Genomic DNA, 19,317 nt, shown 5'->3' with positions numbered 1-19,317 from the left:
TGCTTCAGTATTCTCAGTTTTCTCAAACAGAAAAAAATTTTCCATACAGTTGCAAAAACCATGTAGATCATGGTAGTCTTGAGTTTCAAATGACTCCTATGACTTCATTTTTTTATTTTTTATTTTTATTGTAATGTAAGTCACTGAAATATGTTTGGAAAAACTAATAAGCATCTATTATGGTTCCTTTATTTATCTATTATAGGTGCTCCAGAAATATGACAATCTGCTGGGTCATAAACATCCATACATTATCAGCATTTGTGATGTAGACAGTTGTTTTTTCTTAATGACATCTCTCCAGAGTGATTAAAGTTGAACATAGCTGGCAACTTCTCTGAGCTTATTTAAAGTCTGAGGAGCTCAATGATGTGAAAAAGCAATTAATTAGAAGCTGCTGCAACACAGGCGTCAGTGTCAACAGTCAAGAATGTTTTACAATGATGTGGGCTGAGAGGCTTCCTTGTAAGAAGGAAACCTTTCCTCTAGAAGCAGCATATTAATGCTCAACCATGATCACATGGACAAAGAAAAGGCCTTCAGGAGGGAAGTTTTGCAGTCAGATGAAACAAAAATTAAGCACGATGACCAGGAAAATTACTATCATCAGCCAGAGGGTTTTGGGTGTTTGGGTTTTGTAAGGAGACAATGAACCTAAACACACTTTAAAATGAGGCTAGGTGTGGTGTCTTTGTTCTCTACTGAGAAAACCTGTGACACTGAGATCTGCCTGGCTACTGATGATGTTGCAGAGATCAGGAAATTCTGTTTTTGTGGCTCCTCCAAATCTACAAAACTGGTTTTAATTTTTTTCTAAAAATTTAATGTGCTTTATGTTATGCTGACAATGTTAAGTAATTCAAAGTAATTTATTACTGTATATATTATATAGTTTTAATAGCACTGCTAAATGGTTTAGTATTTTTTCAGGTTGTTATCAAAATATATCCTTTAGTGTTTTAAGTCATATCCAAATTGCTAACAATCGTATGGATCTATACAGACATTTAAGGATTAAGTTAATTCTTGGTCAATCCTCAGTGATTTAATCAGTAAATCCTATGAAGCCGAGTTCTGCATGGAAACTGATGAATCACAGCTGTAGGCACTGAAATTATATTTAATCTTTTATGTGTAATGAAAATGGTGTCCTACTACCAGTGTATGAAAGCTTGAGCAATAATTTCTATAATAAACCTTGTTTCAACACAAACTTACAATTTACATTTAGTTGTGTGGCCTACTCTTAAATATTGGTATAGATTCATCACTGAAATACTGTGATCGTGGAATATAATTGATACCAGATTTTTTCCAGATTCAAACACTGAAAACAAGGTTTGGCACTTCATGTATGTTTATAGGCCTTTTTTTCTTACTAAATGCTGCTTAGTGAAACCATCAGGTGACGCATCCAAAATCTTTTCCACAGTCAACAGTATTGTATAGTCTATTTCTTTCTTTTTAACCATAAATGTGATGATGAGATCATGTTGAAAGTCTTGGTAGATTACATGTGGTGTTATGTATAATTTACCCATCATCCATCAGCCCTGTAATGAACGTGTGTAAACCCCATATCAGCTACAATAGCCTCCACCTCAACACGATGCAATACAGGTTATAAGCAAGTATAACTAATGAAGGGATCATTTATCTCTTAACATGTTTACATGTTTACTAGTGGCAGAAAATTATTTGTTTATAAAAAATGTTTTGTCAGTGACATACCACCTTATTGTGGTGACATTTAAACTTTGGCACGTCATATCAAAAAGCAGCATAATGTGTCATTTCAGGATAATTATTACAGAACAGAGCAGTCAGTTGAACAACAGTCTTTATTTTCATCTGTTTATTGTGTTGCTGAGGTTATTTCAGTAGGTTGTCTGGTCATTGAACCACCTCATACAGCTACATTATCAACATGTTCCATTATGTTATACAAAGAAAAATAACCAATAATCATTTTCAACACCTGGAACATATTCAGTGTTGAAGTGGATTTAGGGTTGGACTCAGAACATTCCCTTCCTGTAGCGGTGGATCAACTGTGACACATCCTCCTTACACACCTTAATCCAGCCGTCCTCCTGCATGTGGTACACTAGACAAACACACACACAAAACACACACACAGATGCACTCACTTATTCCCACATATGTAAATGTAACAAGAGTGACAACATAGTTGAAAAAGACATTCAGCCTGCAGTTAATGGCAGGTTTCTTGGCCATAATACCACTGTTCTGAAGATTTGCCTGGATGAGAGTAATTTTGAGTTGCTTATATTCTTGCAGTATTATACACATACTTTTGCATTACATGAGAAAAGAGATGTGCAAGGAGTAAACACATACAAGACTAGAATCTGCAGAAACACTGATGACTGTGAGGCTGTATTGGGCAAAGTGATTCTTTGAGCTAAACACTATCAATGAAATGCTGATATTTTAAAGTCATAATGTTTACCATGTTCATCATTTTACATGATAGCTTAATAATAGGGCTGAACGATTAAAAACAAAAATGTCTTATTGCAATATTTCTGAAAAATATTTTGATTTAACTTGCAATTAAACATGTACTATGTAACAGATATAAAATGCGACGGAGCTTTACCACATTAGATACCACAGAAGATGTACTAAAAAGGTATGAATTTGTAAAACCAGCGACATCAAAGTTTAAGTCCTGAGTCAGAAGCATTACATGTCTTATATCCTAAATTGAAGTCTTTGCAATTTCCTAATTGCATTCTTTTAAATTGTGATTTCAAGTTGATACAGATTAATTGTTCATCTCTGCTTAATAATATTTGCTAATTAATACTAAACAAAACGGACCTCTGAGGTGGATGGAAACTACTGCTTACAGTTCATCCTGAGGGGGACATGAATGACTGTGGCAAGTTTTCAGGGCCGAATCTTAATTTACATAATCAGGGAGACTGATAACCTTTCCTTGTTTATTTATATTTTAGACTTATTTAATAAAAAAAACTTTCACCATTCATCCTTCAGTGTTGACTGTGATGTGATCTGACAGGACTATAGGTGGGATCACTGCATTGAACCCAGAGTGGTGATGACAAATAGAGAGAGATGGCAGCATCACAGCCAGAATAACGCATTTTGATTTATTTTATCGAGAATCTGTTTATAAATTAATGATACAGACACCTGAAAAAATACTGAATATCAGCCAGGACATAATCAGTCAATCCCTGGTGATAATTCATTTAATAGCTGTCAAAAGTCTAAATATACTAACTTTTGTTTTAAACTTCTGTAACCATGTATTCTTCTTTTTTGGCTGTTTTAAAATATTAAAGAGAATATTATCCTCTGATGAACACAAATGTTGGTGCTAAAATTTTACAGTAATCCACTCAGTATCAAAGGTTTCAGTCTGGACTATGACAGACTGACCAACCTAGTGATGAACCAACACTGTTGTCTCCTGAACCGTGCTGCCAGAGATGCTAAAAATAAAGCCTTAAATAAAAACACAAGACAAACATAAAACTCACTGTTCACCACTCCACCAGAGTAGGCGTCCCTGTGTGTAGCATGAGCGATGCCCCGCCGGCCCAGTTCATACGCCTCCTCTACTGTCATGTCTTCCTTGTAACCGCTGTCCACCACACCGTAGGCGTAGCTGTTCCCACAGCCGGTAGAAAACATACGTCCAGACAGACGTGTGCCATTATCATCCACATAGTACAGACCAGGACCCTGCAGAACACACAGTCATTATATAAGGTCTGCAGGAACTTTATTATTTTATACAGCAAACACAGTGCATGAAAAGTCTCTACACACTAGATTCTTAATGCTGAGAAACTTAGAATACAGCAGTACGTCCCAACACAGATGTAACAATTACACCTTTTTATGTGTAATTATTTTCCATTTCTTTTTATAGTATTTAGCTATGCATTTACATATTTTAAAATTATGAAGGGCATGTTAACATGAACTAATAACTCTTGAATAGAAGTATAATACAAACTTTTTAGAAAACATCTTGTGTGAAAACATGTCTTGGACGATGACTAAGCCCCTCTAGTTTCTATAGCAAACCACATTACATTCTATTAATACCATAAAGAATGAATTTGTTCACAGCCAAGTAGTGCAGATTATTAGGCTCCATTTCAGTTTAAGTGACACAGCAGCACAGTAATAGTTCTGAGCAGTGTTTACCTCCTTGTCCCATCCACAGATCATGCTCCCCATAGAAAGACCCATTCCTCTGTATCCCAGCATCATGTTGGACAGCAGCTTTGAAGCAGCAGCCACAGAGATCCTCTGGTTGTTCCTCAGCCTGTACAGCCTGGAATAAATAATAATAAATACAATAAACCAGTCAGTGCATTTGCAAAACCAGCTGGCAAATTCTATCAGCTATAAAAGCAGTCCAGGTATAATTAGTTTTATGTTTAGGTGCATTTAGATCAAAACTGCTAGGGCATGTTTCATAAAAGTATGAGTGATAGTATGACACATCACTACAACTTATCACAGTGGGCTGAGAGCTCAGGAACCACTTGCTGCACAGTCACAGTACGAAACACTCAAGCTCTTTGTTCCACTCAAACAGGATAAATTAAATCAGGGCGCCTTGTCCGCTTTCATTAATAGCAATTTTAAAACTTATTCTTTCTTCTCCTCGTGTCTTTTCCTCAAGGTCCATAACTGGAACACGATAAAAATGTTTCAGCATGTTACTCAGCATACAAGCAGGCTACAATTCACCACCAAACATGAGTAAGAAGTATGAAAATTAGCACCCAAGTAAAATAAACCTGCATGATACCTCAGCTGGGGGCTGTACAGTGGCGTAGTGGTTAGCACTTTTGCCTTGCAGCAAGAAGGTCCCTGGTTCACGTCCTGGCTTTCCCGGGATCTTTCTGCATGGAGTTTGCATGTTCTCCCTGTGCATGCGTGGGTTCTCTCCGGGTACTCCGGCTTCCTCCCACAGTCCAAAAATATGCTGAGGTTAATTGATTATTCTAAATTGCCCGTAGGTGTGAATGTGAGAGTGATTGTCTGTCTATATATGTAGCCCTGTGACAGACTGGTGACCTGTCCAGGGTGTCCCCTGCCTTCACCTGAGTCAGCTGGGATAGACTCCAGCCCCCCCCATGACCCTAGTGAGGATTAAGCGGTGTATAGATAATGGATGGATGGATGGATACCTCAGCTGTGAGAGGCACAATCTCCCCTGACATTACCTGCTTTTTGTTTTAGTGAGCTGAGTTTTCTGGACAGGGTTAGGGTTATGGTATCCATTTTGACATCACATTCCCAGAGGGCAGTAAAAACGGGATGTGACCCTTTCAAAGTGTACGTGTGGCACATAAATTGACAGAAAATGAAATCATATAATGGCACAGAGAATATGTGGGACAAATATTCAAACACTGCAGGACAGACCTGCATTCTTTTGCCAGCAGTCTCTCCCAGTACTGACAGTCTGCAGCGCTGCCTGACATGGTGCCCAGCAGGTAAGGGTTGATCTCTATGACCTTGTTGACGTCGTTGGATGCTGCACAAACATGACACATTTGGGAAAAGACATTTACTGATCAAAGACTGCATGACGAAGCATGCAAACATTATGTAGCATCTGGAGCATAAATTCTTGAAGGCTGTGTCCAAAATCAGTCACTATACACTACATAGTGCACTATATAATGTATTTGTCATTTTGTTGTACTGTCCCGATGTTAGCTTACAATTGTTACATGCTATATAGTGCATTCAAATTATCCCACAATGTACCATGAAAAGTAATTTACAGGTGATGGTCACTAACCAAGCAATATGTACAATCACACATTGTGTTACAGGAGAATGTCGTTTCCACAGATTTCTATATTATAGTGCTAATATATATTTTCTACAGAATATATCTTTTCTGTAAGTGTAGTTTGTTGAAATTACAACAGGCACAGGACAAATCTGGTGCTAAAGTAGTAGAATTAAAAATAGTAATTTGTATCAATATGTCTAATGGAGGCAGAGCGACATATCACCCTACACAAGAAAAAGTTATTTTCATTTATTAAGTTTTTAAAAAGTAGTTGTAATTAGTGTAGTATGAGTTCATCACAAAATGCCGGTTGGTTCTCAATTATACCTGGCATTGATCTGATACATTTTAATTGAGAGACAGCAGTGATGTAATTAACAGCCAATCCAAGACTTGAGTAGTGTCCAAAGTGTGACTTTTGCCTGCATTGTTTACCATATAGTATTCTCTGAAGAGGGAGTAGGGACTGACTGGATGATTTCAGACACAGCCCAAGATCTGTGCTAGGCTAAACATGGATGAGATGTTAATCCCTAGTAAACTCTCCAAACCACATGAGAAATGGCTTAACGAGCTTGACTGACCAAAAAACCTTATTAATGTGTCAGTAAGGATTGTGGGCAGGTAAAAACAACACAGCTGCATCATTTGTGTGATTTCAGAGAGTTATGCCAAAGTTATGGCACTGCTTTCTCTCTGATTTGTCAGGAGTTTGGGGAGAGTTCATGTTGCTTTAGTGATGGGAAAGTCTAGAGTAACTCCCCTCAGAAAAGATACCCAGACTTTACTATTCCTTACTCTCCCTTAACTGTATGTGTCGATGACATGCAACGCTCTGAGTCATAGCTAAACTTTCAAGAGTCCAATTTTGGATTAATTTTTTGGAATACATCTGCAATCAGATCACCCTGTGTGATGTCGCACCTGATGGCCAATAGAATCTCTGTAATCCAGGACTTGTCAAATGAGACACAGTAGAAATTATACACATTGAATCTGTTACAGTAACATTTTTGTGTTGACTGTAAATTATATTTAATTGGTTACCTCTTTAGTTCATGGTCCCTACATTGAAACCTCCACATCTTTCTGGGCCTGTATTACTTGGGCTGATGACCAGATTTTGTTAAGATGTACAATACTTTAAAGTGGTTGGACAACATGTTTATTAGGCCTTTTCACTCCTCCTTTTCGTAGCAGAAACTAATAATTAATTTGTCAAATGACAGGCTGCATAATCTTTTACTACAACTTGACCAACCTTTTGTATGTCTGGAACAGAAAACACATATTTTTGACAGTTCTCCACAGCTGCACATTGTACCTAAGTAACGGCCAGCTGATGCTCTGGAGTCCACAGCCACGATGACTCCATGTCTGAACTTGAAGGCCAGGGTGGTGGTTCCATGGTTCAGGTCAATATTCACCCCTCCATCATTTCTGCAGGACTTCAGGAAACCTGAAGGCTGCAATGAAACCAAAATGAAACATAGTGGGACGCATGATTGGTAAAGGTAATGTCTGTGTAAGGGGAAATTACATAATGCGATATTTATCGTAACACAAAACACTTTGTAACTCGTGAAAGTTGAGATCAATGTATGATTTCATAAGAAGCCAAGACGCACCAAACACTGAAAACAAGAGACGCGTAAAGTAACGAGAACCAAGCCGCGTCTGACGCTTCATGCTGGATGCAGGTTTACCGGATAAGATTGTCAGTTCTTATCAAACTATAGTGAAATATTACTTACCTCCACACCCAGAGGTACAGCAAATTCTTGAGTTTTGGTCCCAAAACTGTAGTGGCTGGTTCGGTCGACGAGATGCGTCTGTTTTGTTGGAAAGATCTGCCCGCGGAGCTCAGAATAAGGCTTAAAACCACTTACTTCTACAAGTGCCATGATGCGTAAAGCCGATAAACTCTATTCTTTAGTGTTGGTGTCAATTTTTTTCCAAAATGTCAGAAGCTATAGACAACGCCAAGGATTGTTTCCTTGTACGTGACAAAGAATTCGAAAGTGAAAGGGTTTTAAAAACTACTTCACTTACGTCTTTCTTTTAAAATAGCATGTAAAATAGTCAGAAATATAAAACAGAAGCTTAACCATTAACAAATAGTTATTCTGAATCGCGGCAGTGTTTTAAATTCACAACTTCAATTGATCAAATTAAACTGACAACGAGCTCAAATAATAAAAATGTCACGAAAGCTTCTTAACCAATAGAAGAACGCTGTGATTATCTCATCATCAGTGTCTAAGCGGAAATGCAGAAATCAGGTTTTGGGAACTCATAAAAACACTGCAGGCAGGTTAATGATATCTTAATAATGTAGTCTGATATCAGCCTGTTTCGTATTAGGTCTGATATTTCAGCACATGGAGGCAGTTTGGGGATAAATATAAATGTTGGTAAATAATTATAAAACACAAGAAATGAACAAGGAAACAGGAGACATAAGAGTTCATGAACAGGATTTTATTTATCATTATTCCATATTACAAAGAACATGTTAGATTTTCTCAGTATGGCTTTGTTTCAGCCTCCATGCTTATTGCAGTGTTACAGTTTTATGAATTATACCACATCATAGTGAAGCACAGCAGCAGAAATCAGGATGACAGTGTTTATAAAATATTTGAGATGTGTAACTATTTACATTTCCACACTGTCATTATAGCTAAATGAACTTAAAGACATTTGAGGAAATCAAAGAAACTGCTAAATGCTGTGGTGTTTGTGATGGTTGTGTTCTGTAGTTCAGGCTGTGTCCATCTGCTGCACAGCCTCCTGAACAACCTCCAGCTTTAAGGGAACTACTTTCTCTGTCAGAACTGCTGTCGAGCCTGGACGATATTTGTATTTCATTTTCCTAGAACATAGATAGACAGACAGACAGACAGACAGACAGACAGACAGATAGATAGATAGATAGTAATCAAACATAGGAGTTAATTTACACAAAATTTGACAATAAGAAAATATAATATATAGAAATATATATAATATTCATAAATTTGATGATTCAACTTAGCTGTTTTACAGAATAAATTATACTTAGCCTTAGTTTGTCAGTATACTGTAAAATCACTGCATGCACAAAACATGTTCTTTCCTTTACCTCCATGAATAACAAAAATGCCATATTATGTGTTTGGCCACATTTATATTACTAATGTTTAGATAAGCTGGTAGAACTGACTTATCATGTTACTGTGTTTGTTTTGCATCATCTACTTTGCACTAATATGGCAGCTGAGCAGTCATTATTTACCGATATGATTTAATTCTTGATGGCAGTTGTTCAAGAATGAAAAACCTCAGTGGTTAAGTCACAAATAGGCACATATAAAGTTACATGATCACACTGTGAGGCACAGACTGATTTAGAGGGAAATCTAATTTAAAGACATCTTGCAAGAGTCTGTCCGAGAGAAAATCTTGACCACAGTCGTATTTATTGAGGCCTACCTGTTGTCTTTGAACTGTGACTCCTGGTAGGGTCTGATGTAATCCACTCCTTCTCTGGTGATGACGCAGATGTCGATGTTGTTGCCTGAGCCGAGGTCACTCATGATGCCTGCATGGATGGAAGATCTCACCAGCTCCTTTGCCGTCTCCAGCTGAGAGTGAAGACAAATCAGATACAGAGAGTAGCAAACAGACATACAGAACATGAAGAAGACAGCAGAGGCATTCATCAAATTTAAACCTCAACTGCAGCAATTCTCAAAGGCCTCTGTGATCCTTCTGTTTTCCTGTTTGGTAACGAACACAATTTAATAAGGAGGAGACTTAACTGTTTTCAACATTTTCTCTACTGTTTGTTTAGACTAGAGAATTATTGTACCTGCAGTTCTATCCCACTTTACTTGTTTATTCAAAGACACAAAGGTGAGTAAAACAAATTTGTAATCAAGTTTAAATTATCAAAAATTTCAAACTATGAACAGCAGTGTTTTTCCAGTGTCGCACCTCCAGGTTGGGTTTGAACCCGTCCTCCAAAATCGCAAGAGCTGCCAGATCACCTGATCCTGCAGGAACACAGAATAAAGTCATCTGAAACACAGACTGGATCTAGTCAGAGAGTGAATCAAATACATACCTGCAGCACACTGAAATATAAAATGTCAAATTAACCAGGTAAAAAGTCATATTCTGACATTTTCTATAAAGTCAAACATGTTGTGATTTGTTTGTATGAACAGCCAGAGAAAGAACATCACAGAAACTCCATTAACAAATAATCCAAGATAACATGACACACTAACAGTGGTAATAAACAGAAGTGTGTCACGTACCCATTGCAAGGTAAGGCACTTTATTCACACTCCCATATGGTCCTACTGTGTACAGGTGGTTCCCAGTACAATCTACTCCTCCCAGTATAAGACTGGCACCAATCTGGCCGTGATACCTGAGGGCCAGAGAACAAGTTTCCTGATTAACACCACAAATTTCTGAGTAATTTTAAATTATCGGCTCATTCTCACAACCCTTGATACAGGTTCATGTGCATTTGCAGCTCACACCTGTACAGCATGTCCTGCAGTATGTTGACGGCCATAACGACACGAGGATTCCTCCCGCTGTTCAGAGAGAAGATGGTGAGGTTGGAGGACAGAAGCTCGGTGGTTTTCTCTGTGTCTGCTGCTGTACCTGCTCCACAACAACTACAGACACAGGGAGAAAGAAGACATTATGAGAGAACAGGTGACGGGAGGCACAGAAAAGAAGAAAATGTAATGTCAGACAAGGAAAGGTTAAAAGAACAGAAAGAGGGAAAAGTAGAGCAATGACTTCTTTCATGACTGTTTTGCATAAACACAGAAATCCATCACACAGAGATGGATTGACTATTTTTTCTCCCTTGGTAGTTACAATAACCCAGAATGCATGTATTATCTCATCAGTAGTATGGTAATGATTTTTTCCTTTAAACAAGAAGACACTAACTTTTCTTTCCCCTGTTACTGTTCTTATATGTTAAACCTTAACTCTTAATACAAGGTCACCACAGGGCATTCTGGGATTTGTAGGAAATCACTGAAATGAAAATATAGGAGGCACATAATCGTAAAAGGAAAAAAAGCTAATGCTAACAATTTACTGAAAACCAAGCAGACCCACGCTAAACATCACAGAATGATAATTATATGTGAAGGTATTTCTCCTCCTGTTGTTTCTTTCTAACACTGATAAAACTTACTACATATTTGGAGAGATGTAATGGATCTTGGCACACATCTTGTCGGCCACCACTTCACTGGATGTAGCTCTTGTGTCTGCTCCCAGAACCACCCCATCCTGTATCAACACAGACAAATCAGGATTATAGTAGCTGAGTTCATTACAGATTACATTTATGTGCCTGGAAAGCACCACAATTACAGCTCCATGGATTAAAGGCTTCATGCAGCAACGCTGTGCAAGGCGCTAAAATCTCACTTGGACCTTCTCAGTTACATGTGTGTGAAAATATGATTAAATGATGTGTTGTTTTATAGGAAACTATAGGACACAGAATGCTTCTACACTATACAAGCACTGAACCATGCCAGTGTGTTTGCATGTGTTAGTTGATTAACTTGACATTCTACATTATCTTTATTTTCCAAAGAATGCAGATCCATAAGTTACTATATATATAAATGTCCCCCTCCAGGGAGCCTTTAGTGTCTGCATGAAAACTAACTACAGAGATTTTCAACTACATTATTATAAATAACCTCTCAGGCTTAACATTAATTGCACTTAATGAGTGTTTCTGTTGAAGTAATGTACAGGTATGCAGTGTGGTAATGCAGGATGAACACAACAACCTTTACCTGTTGTTACGTTTAGTGATGGTCACATTTTCAAAACAAGAAACAACATAATTCCCAGGAATTATTTTGTAAAGTCCATGTTAGGTTATTGTTTATTATCCTGTATGGTTTTAAAACCACAGCACAAGACACTTTCCCTTTTTATAGCCAACACATCTGCTGACAATGCAACTCATCCTATAGATGAAAATAATCAGACTACTGTTTTGTCATTTCTTTTTATTTGTCATCAGTTACAATGTATTGCACTGCTTTTTACATCTGCAAATATACCCACATTATTGCACTGTTCATTGCATTGCTTGTTTCTTAGTGTCTGTCTTTTTTGTGTTTTCTACTGTGCCGTGCATGTTTGTATTGGGGTCTGAGAGAAACAGCATTTCAATCCCATCTATGTACATATGGCAGAACTGACAATAAAGTTAACCTTGACTTGTTTCTCTTCTGGATTTCATTTTCTGACAGCATCATTTTTGCAGTATGATTTGCAGGTTGGACAGTGCCACAGGGAATCTATGGCCCCAACTGCAGCACCATGCAAGATGAGAAACTTTGATTTATTAGGATTAAATGCATCTCATAAGGTTTTGTGTTTCCGTATGTCTACAAATTATAATATACAAGAAGGAATAAGAAACACCTAGGCTGCCTAGAGTTTACAAGTAAGTTTGGTAAACTTTTGTAATCAGTGCAAGACATCAGTAGTAGAATTCAAGAACTTCACCATGAAAAATCACTGTTTTTGATCATTAATATTGTGTCAGTGCACTTTAAACCACAGTTATACTCACCTTGAACACCACTCCTGCTATGGTGGTGCCTGTTTTCAGAGGTTTTGGTGTCTGTCCTCCGTCAAACAGTCCCTCTAATGCAGTATTCCTACAGACAGTGGACAGGAGGTAGAAAATGACAACTCATAAAGCCTATCATAACTAAAATACATGGGAACGCACCATCACTGTGTTGTTCCATTGATTAAACCGATAAACAAGCAGGACAAAGTTACTTTCGTTTTTGATCCGGTGGAAATTCTATGCAGCCAACAGTTTCATTGTATTTCAGTCACTACTGATAAACTGTGCTGCTCAGAAGACACAAAAAGAAGCTCTTACCTCGCCGCGTTGTCGAAATTAAACCCAGCTGCGGGAGTTTCGAGGACATTTGATAGCGCCATTCTGGATGTAACTGCGCGTCTCTGCGCGTCGCGGTGCGCCTGAGGTCGCTGTTCTGAGCGTCAGCTCTGCTTCCTTCTCTTTCGATTTTGGAGTGAAAATGGAGAAACACTGCATGGACTCACAAGTCAAAGGAGTCAGCACAGGGGTAAGTAAATCCGGACCGGTTGACTAGAATTTATACCTTCCGATGCTGCACAAAGATATCTGGGCGTAAAATGATCGATGATTATGTGAATGAACAGGTAGAGATGCTGTACCTGAACAGCGAACTAAACAGAGTGAAATCACTTCGACTGGATACTCAGCGCATTTTATTATGAGTGAATCTGTACATGTTAACTGTAAATGAATGTATTTTTCATATTTCTACAAGGAAAATGCCATGCTACAGTTACATTTTCAGTCTAAAGCCTCACATGAAAAATTCTGTCAAAGAACTCTAAATCCCAGAATTCATAGCATGGTTTGGTCTCCATGAATGAAGCCATGATAGACACGCCTACCTGTGATGCAGCTTAACTTATGGTCACATTTGATTAAATAACTGTTTCTCCATTGCTTCAGTAATAAAACAGAGCAGTAATCATTCTCTCCTCCCTCAGACCACCATCCTGGCTGCCATTTTTGATGGAGGGGTCGTGATTGGGTCAGACTCCAGGGCTTCAATTGGAGGGTGAGGATGCTGTGATGAGACACTGAAGCTGCCTTTATTACTGAACATATTCACACATGAGAGGAACTGTTTGATAACATGCATGATGAAGATGAAATTCACAAATAATGTGTAGAACAAGCACAGTGGTGTAGTGGTTAGCACTTTCGCCTTGCAGCAAGAAGATCCCTGGTTCGCGTCCCGGCTTTCCCGGGATCTTTCTGCATGGAGTTTGCATGTTCTCCCTGTGCATGCGTGGGTTCTCTCCGGGTACTCCGGCTTCCTCCCACAGTCCAAAAATATGCTGAGGTTAATTGATCATTCTAAATTGCCCGTAGGTGTGAATGTGTGAGTGCTTGTTTGTCTCTGTATGTAGCCCTGTGACAGACTGGTGACCTGTCTAGGGTGTCCCCTGCCTTCACCTGAGTCAGCTGGGATAGACTCCAGCCCCCCCATGACCCTAGTGAGGATTAAGCGGTGTATAGATAATGGATGGATGGATGGATGTGTAGAACAAAACTCTGAAAGTGGAAAAGAAGCAACAAAACTGTCCAGAATTACCCAGCACAATTTGCAAAACACAACATGCAGTGTAAGAAGTATTTATAGTTTTAGTAGTCATCACCATGGAATAAATAATAATAATAATAATAATAATAATAATAATAATAATAATAATAATAATAATAACGTGTTTCAGTGTGTTTTTAATGTGTTCTCAAAGTTCCAGCTCTAGTAACTTCTTGCATGTTTCCCTCTCCAGGAAAAAATACATTTAACTTAAACTTAAAATCCTTTCAGCATATAGTGGTATGTAGCATTGTGATGTAATCTAGAAGCTCAAGTAGTTTACCTGAGTACAATTTAGATTTGCTACTGTATACTTTTACTGCAAAGCTTTTATATACATAGAATATGTAGCATATGAGCTTATAATATAATGCATTGTACATTTTGGTATATAAAACAATTAAAATTAGGTTCTGCTTGATGTACAACAGAAAAAGGCTATTAAACATTGATGCATTGTTAATAATAACAATAATATCCAGTCATGTATAGTTACTCCCACAGGGCCACTTTTTTGTTTTTTTTTTCAGTGAATAGTTCAGCATTTGAAACTATATTCACTTTGCTAACATTACAGGCTTTTTACTCATTTAACAATTCAACTACAAAGTTTTTAGTTGTAATCTATTTGTGAGGCATCTGAATGTATCTTCCACCAATGATTCAGCCAGCATTCATTACTCCGCCAAGAAACACGGCGGAGTAATGAATGCTATGTGACGATCGGCGTACATTTGTCTGTGAATCTCTCTTTCTGTCTGTGTGCAACATTACTCAAAAATGGACAAACGGATTTGGATGAAATTTTCAGGGAAGGTCAACAATGACACAAGAACCACCTCATTAGATTTTGGCAGTGATGCAGCTTATAGTCTGGATCCACGGATTTGTTCAGGATTTCCCATTGCGAGATATAGCTGCCAGCACAGCGTCACTGTAACCATGACAACAAGTGAACATCAATTCACTCGACCGGCTACGTATTTTGGTCATGCAATGCGGTACGTACCCATGTACAACACATGGCTGTGCTCATGCAAGGCAATTTTTTCTTTATTTAGCTAATTTGTGGGTCGATCTATATTAAATGGCCAGATTCTATGTTGCCATGATTTCTTGTTTTCACTGCTGACATCATGGAAGTAAACACTTGGATACTCTGCATATATTTTTGTTATTGTCACCATGCACATGCAGCAGTTTAAACCTGAAGAAGGTATAATAATTATCTAAATGGTGAATAGGGGTGTGGTATCTTGATGGGTTAGTCAGGAGAAAAATCCTGCAGGAGGACACTGAACTGGTGGGAAAAAACAGTGAACTGTGATCCTAAAAAGGGCAGAGAAACCAAACCAGTTCAAAACTTTCAAGTGATTTGTGCTAGAACAACCACTGTAACATTTTAACATGTGTAACATTCCAACGTTACACTTCTAACCAGAGAATAAACATCTCTTTGCTGCTAATATGTGAAATCTAACTGAGAGGTCTGTTTGTATTGTGGTTTTGCTCAGGGAATATGTATCATCTAAGACCATCAACAAGGTGATTCAGGTTCACGACCGGATCTTCTGCTGCATGGCTGGTTCTCTTGCAGACGCTCAGGCCGTCACCAAAGCTGCAAAGTTCCACCTGTCCTTCCACAGGTACGCACACATTACATGTACATGCATGCAGACCATGTACATCATATTCTCTCATCACATTTCACATTAAAGTTATATTTCCACTATATTTTTCCAGACACATCCAGAAAACACACATGTACCGCTGACTCTTCAGCTACAGGTCCATCTATTATCTACACACCACTATATCCTCTGTAGGATCACTGAGGGGCTGGAGTCTATCCCTGCTGACTTAGGTCAAAGGCAGTGTTCACATGAACAGGTCACCAGTCTATCACAGGGCTACATAGAGAGACAAGCAAGCACACTCTCATTCACACCTACGGACAATTTAGAATCACTGATTAACCTCAGCTTGCTTTTGAACTGTGAGAGGAAGCTGGAGAACCCAGTGAGAACACATGCAGGGAGAAAGAGAGAGTAAACTCCACATAGAAAGACTGGGATTCAAACCTAAGACCTTCTAGCTGTGAGGCTACAGTGCTAATCATCACAGCACCATACTGCTCTAAGCTATACAAAATAACAAATTAAAGCTTAGGTCTCTGTGGTCTGTCTTGATTTGTGACAGTGTGCAGATGGAGAGCCCTCCTCTGGTGATAGCAGCAGCATCTGTGCTGAAGGAACTATGTTACAAAAACAAAGAGGAGCTGCAGGCTGGTTTCATCACAGCAGGCTGGGATATGAAGAAAGGACCACAGGTAGGTCTCAGTCAAACACCTCAGAGTCACTGATGCTGACACTAAGTCCACTTTGCTTCATGTAACAGCAGCACTGATATTCTCCATCCCTCTCCAGGTGTACGTTGTGGCTTTAGGTGGGATGTTAGTCAGACAGCCTGTTACCATCGGTGGCTCAGGCAGCACTTTCATCTACGGCTACGTTGACGCTAAATACAAACCCAGCATGACCAAAGAGGAATGCCTACAGTTTGCCACTAATGGTACTGGTTACTTTACTATTTCATTGCTTTTTGTATATGTATATAAATATGTAAGCATAAAGTTTTATATACATGTACAGTGCTTAGCAAATGTATTAGACCACCACCCAGTGTGGGGTGTTTGACCCACGGCCCTAAATTAACAGTATTGATGATTACCAAAATATTTTTTCATGTTCCTGTAATTGTTAATCCACCAGTATGTGCAAGCTCTTTAATCAAAATGATATCTTTAATGCTAGAATAGAATTATTGTTGTTATCCACAAATGTTCAGATTTACTGTTATACAAAAAAGCAGGAAAAAGCAGTAAAGCACATTATTTTTTGATTAAGATGCAAAATTATAGTTATTTGCTTGCATTCCTGAAGAGAAAAAAAATGTTTTATTTGTTGTATGTTATTCTTGATTAATTTCTGACTTCTCAGAATTCCAGTGTGCTGGCTCAAATGTGGGTATTAAAATGTGAATTCAGTTTGAAATTCTCTGCTCCTGTTCAAAATGGTGAAGCATAGAGAACTCACTGAGAAAGACAGTCTGAATTAAAGAACTTGATGATGCTCGTTTGAGACATGATGGTCTTTGAGACATAAAGTGTTCTCACAGTGTGGTCAAGTATGCCTTGAACTCAGTTGCATAGACTGGTGCTTACAAAATGTGCCAAGGAAGAGGCCAAAAACAGAAGCTAGCTGAAGCAGATGTCAGGCATGTCAGGATTTTAAGTACTAGAGACAGAAGGAAGAGCACTGCTGATCTTCAGGCAGAGATTAATGCTTCTAGATCAGAATCTGAGAAAGTCTCCAGAATGACCATAAGGAGACGATTGAAGGAAATTGTTAAAGTTAAATTTCTCAAGCACTGTACATATACATAAAGTTTTATGTACACGTATATATACATAAAGCAATATAATGTGTTTATATGCCTTTTATGTAAATGTAAAAACTCAAATAACTTGTCCTTCCTTTGTCAGGATCTTCATGTCACAATATGAGAGGGTTAAACTTGATTTTGATTCCATGAAAATGAATGAATATGAGAAATTGTACAGAAGAAAATAAGGATTCATGCTCAGTGTATTTGCTGTGTTTAGCTCCATTTGCACAGGATTAGTATGAGGATGTCGTATGATTTAGAAATAACCTCAGACCCACATCTATGCACAGAATTAGCAAGGTCTGTGTTTTATTTGAATTTCCTGACATTATTATAAGGCTGATGAAATATCTTGAGACTACTGAAGGACAGCAAAACATTCCTTTAATACATGTCATCTGTTAAATTAACCTTAGAGATTTCACTCTTCTGATGGATTTGCTTACTCTGTGCATGGTCTGATGCTGTGCAACAACACAAGGCTCCTGAATTTGCACCCAAAATGCTCCAAACTTTAATTTCTAATCACCAATTCAGCCTCCATAATTCTAAGTAGGAAAGAAGTAGAAAATGCTCATTTGCAGGACAAATACTATCACACGACCTCTTGTTTGGCAAAGTACAGTTACAGTAATTTGCAGTGGAATTTGTAGTGTACAAACTACAGAAAGGACAAATTCATACAGAACTGAGATGAAAGACGACCTCTGCAAATATTACAAATTACTAGAGTTCCACTGATAATAGAAGTGATGTGTGTAAAGGGCTTTGGTAATAGTTAAAATGCAATGAGAGTTTGATGTAAAAATCTTGACTCAAGGTTTTTGGAATGTTTTAACCACATCTGACAGTCTTCAGCAGCAAAAAGAGTTTGCTCAGATGTAATGGAGATGAATGAGTTATCACATGACCCAAGTATTTAAATTAAAGCTAAGATTGGTGGTTAGGTATGGAAGGGCCTTTTTTATAAAGACAAGGACATATGTTTTTATTTTAAGTGAAGTATTAAATGGAACTCAATGTTTAAAGACAACGAAATGTTTGTCAGTGCCTGAGTAGTTACAACTAGGAGTTCTGTCTCTGCCTACTCAGCTTAACCTATATTTCCCTGCATGTTTAATTTTTCCCTCCTCCGTCCTCCCTTTGCTCCATCCCTCTGTCTCCCCCATCCCTGTGTCTCTCCCATCCCTGTGTCTCTCCCATCCCTCTGTCTCTCCTCCCACAGCTCTTGCTCTGGCGATGGGCAGAGATAACGTCAGTGGAGGTGTGGCCAACCTGGTGGTGATCACAGAAACGGGGGTGGAGCATGTGGTTGTACCTGGTGATAAACTGCCCAGGTTCCACGATGAGTGACCACCATCCACCTCCTGTCCTCAAATCACCATCCCTAAGACTCACATTTTTTGTTAATTTGTGTAGAACTGGGACCAAACAAACTCAGACACAAAAAAGCAAGTTAGTTTTCTGTTTAAGAAACACGTGAAAACAGTGCAGTATAGAACCTTGAGTCTTTGTTATTATGTAATGATAAGCAGAGTAGTTTTAGCGCTCTCCACTCATTTATGTGTCCAAATCACGTTTTGTGTTTTTTTAATTGTGAGAATATATGGGAAAATAATAAAACATTTTCATTTTCCAAAGACCCATTATTCTTGATCATTATTCTTCTTTTCTGTCTTTAAGTTTTAAGCTCACACACTTGTCTTGAGTATAACTATACCTAGATATATATCTATATCTGAAGCACAGTAGTAGTATATATACACATATATGTACATATATATACACATATATACATATATGTACATATACACAAATATA

At 38.2% G+C, this 19,317-nt stretch overlaps 3 protein-coding genes across 3 annotated transcripts; 1 reads left to right on the top strand and 2 right to left on the bottom strand.

Annotated features, from left to right (window-relative positions):
* Positions 1 to 1,823: 1,823 nt before the first annotated feature.
* On the bottom strand, positions 1,824 to 8,009 carry psmb8a (proteasome 20S subunit beta 8A). The gene is made up of 6 exons (XM_055018204.1): positions 7,576 to 8,009; positions 7,146 to 7,287; positions 5,443 to 5,554; positions 4,210 to 4,339; positions 3,534 to 3,738; positions 1,824 to 2,107 (listed from the first exon to the last, which is right to left on the bottom strand). Exons 1-6 carry the CDS (start codon positions 7,723 to 7,725, stop codon positions 2,019 to 2,021), a joined length of 828 nt encoding a protein of 275 aa, XP_054874179.1. The 5' UTR covers positions 7,726 to 8,009; the 3' UTR covers positions 1,824 to 2,018.
* Positions 8,010 to 8,287: 278 nt separating this feature from the next.
* On the bottom strand, positions 8,288 to 12,904 carry psmb13a (proteasome 20S subunit beta 13a). Its single transcript, XM_023293734.3, has 8 exons — positions 12,765 to 12,904; positions 12,444 to 12,531; positions 11,034 to 11,131; positions 10,357 to 10,497; positions 10,126 to 10,241; positions 9,800 to 9,858; positions 9,296 to 9,447; positions 8,288 to 8,696 (listed from the first exon to the last, which is right to left on the bottom strand). The coding sequence occupies exons 1-8, from the start codon at positions 12,824 to 12,826 to the stop codon at positions 8,585 to 8,587; spliced, it is 828 nt and encodes a 275-aa protein (XP_023149502.2). The 5' UTR covers positions 12,827 to 12,904; the 3' UTR covers positions 8,288 to 8,584.
* An 8-nt stretch (positions 12,905 to 12,912) lies between these two features.
* On the top strand, positions 12,913 to 18,928 carry psmb12 (proteasome 20S subunit beta 12). The gene is made up of 6 exons (XM_023293735.3): positions 12,913 to 12,972; positions 13,430 to 13,500; positions 15,564 to 15,695; positions 16,249 to 16,378; positions 16,476 to 16,620; positions 18,722 to 18,928. Exons 1-6 carry the CDS (start codon positions 12,925 to 12,927, stop codon positions 18,847 to 18,849), a joined length of 654 nt encoding a protein of 217 aa, XP_023149503.2. The 5' UTR covers positions 12,913 to 12,924; the 3' UTR covers positions 18,850 to 18,928.
* The last annotated feature ends 389 nt before the right edge of the window (positions 18,929 to 19,317 follow it).

The sequence above is a fragment of the Amphiprion ocellaris genome, chromosome 15, assembly GCF_022539595.1.
Source record: "Amphiprion ocellaris isolate individual 3 ecotype Okinawa chromosome 15, ASM2253959v1, whole genome shotgun sequence".
NCBI classification, from domain to species: Eukaryota; Metazoa; Chordata; class Actinopteri; family Pomacentridae; genus Amphiprion; species Amphiprion ocellaris.
The sequence above is the reverse complement of the archived record's forward strand: the minus strand, read 5'-3'. Positions and strand labels throughout refer to the sequence as shown.

What these genes read in the sequence shown, in the direction of transcription:
- psmb8a (XM_055018204.1), bottom strand. Translation starts at nt 7,725, where the DNA reads ATGGCACTTGTAGAAGTAAGTGGTTTTAAGCCTTATTCTGAGCTCCGC. An exon ending in ATCAGCTGGCCGTTACTTAG is followed by an intron (nt 5,555 to 7,145) that starts GTACAATGTGCA and finishes ATGTTTGTGCAG; the next exon opens with CATCCAACGACGTCAACAAG. An exon ending in CTGCTGGCAAAAGAATGCAG is followed by an intron (nt 4,340 to 5,442) that starts GTCTGTCCTGCA and finishes TATTTATTCCAG; the next exon opens with GCTGTACAGGCTGAGGAACA.
- psmb13a (XM_023293734.3), bottom strand. Translation starts at nt 12,826, where the DNA reads ATGGCGCTATCAAATGTCCTCGAAACTCCCGCAGCTGGGTTTAATTTC. An exon ending in AATTTCGACAACGCGGCGAG is followed by an intron (nt 12,532 to 12,764) that starts GTAAGAGCTTCT and finishes CACTGTCTGTAG; the next exon opens with GAATACTGCATTAGAGGGAC. An exon ending in TAGCAGGAGTGGTGTTCAAG is followed by an intron (nt 11,132 to 12,443) that starts GTGAGTATAACT and finishes GTGTTGATACAG; the next exon opens with GATGGGGTGGTTCTGGGAGC.
- psmb12 (XM_023293735.3), top strand. Translation starts at nt 12,925, where the DNA reads ATGGAGAAACACTGCATGGACTCACAAGTCAAAGGAGTCAGCACAGGG. An exon ending in TTCCACCTGTCCTTCCACAG is followed by an intron (nt 15,696 to 16,248) that starts GTACGCACACAT and finishes GATTTGTGACAG; the next exon opens with TGTGCAGATGGAGAGCCCTC. An exon ending in CCTACAGTTTGCCACTAATG is followed by an intron (nt 16,621 to 18,721) that starts GTACTGGTTACT and finishes CTCCTCCCACAG; the next exon opens with CTCTTGCTCTGGCGATGGGC.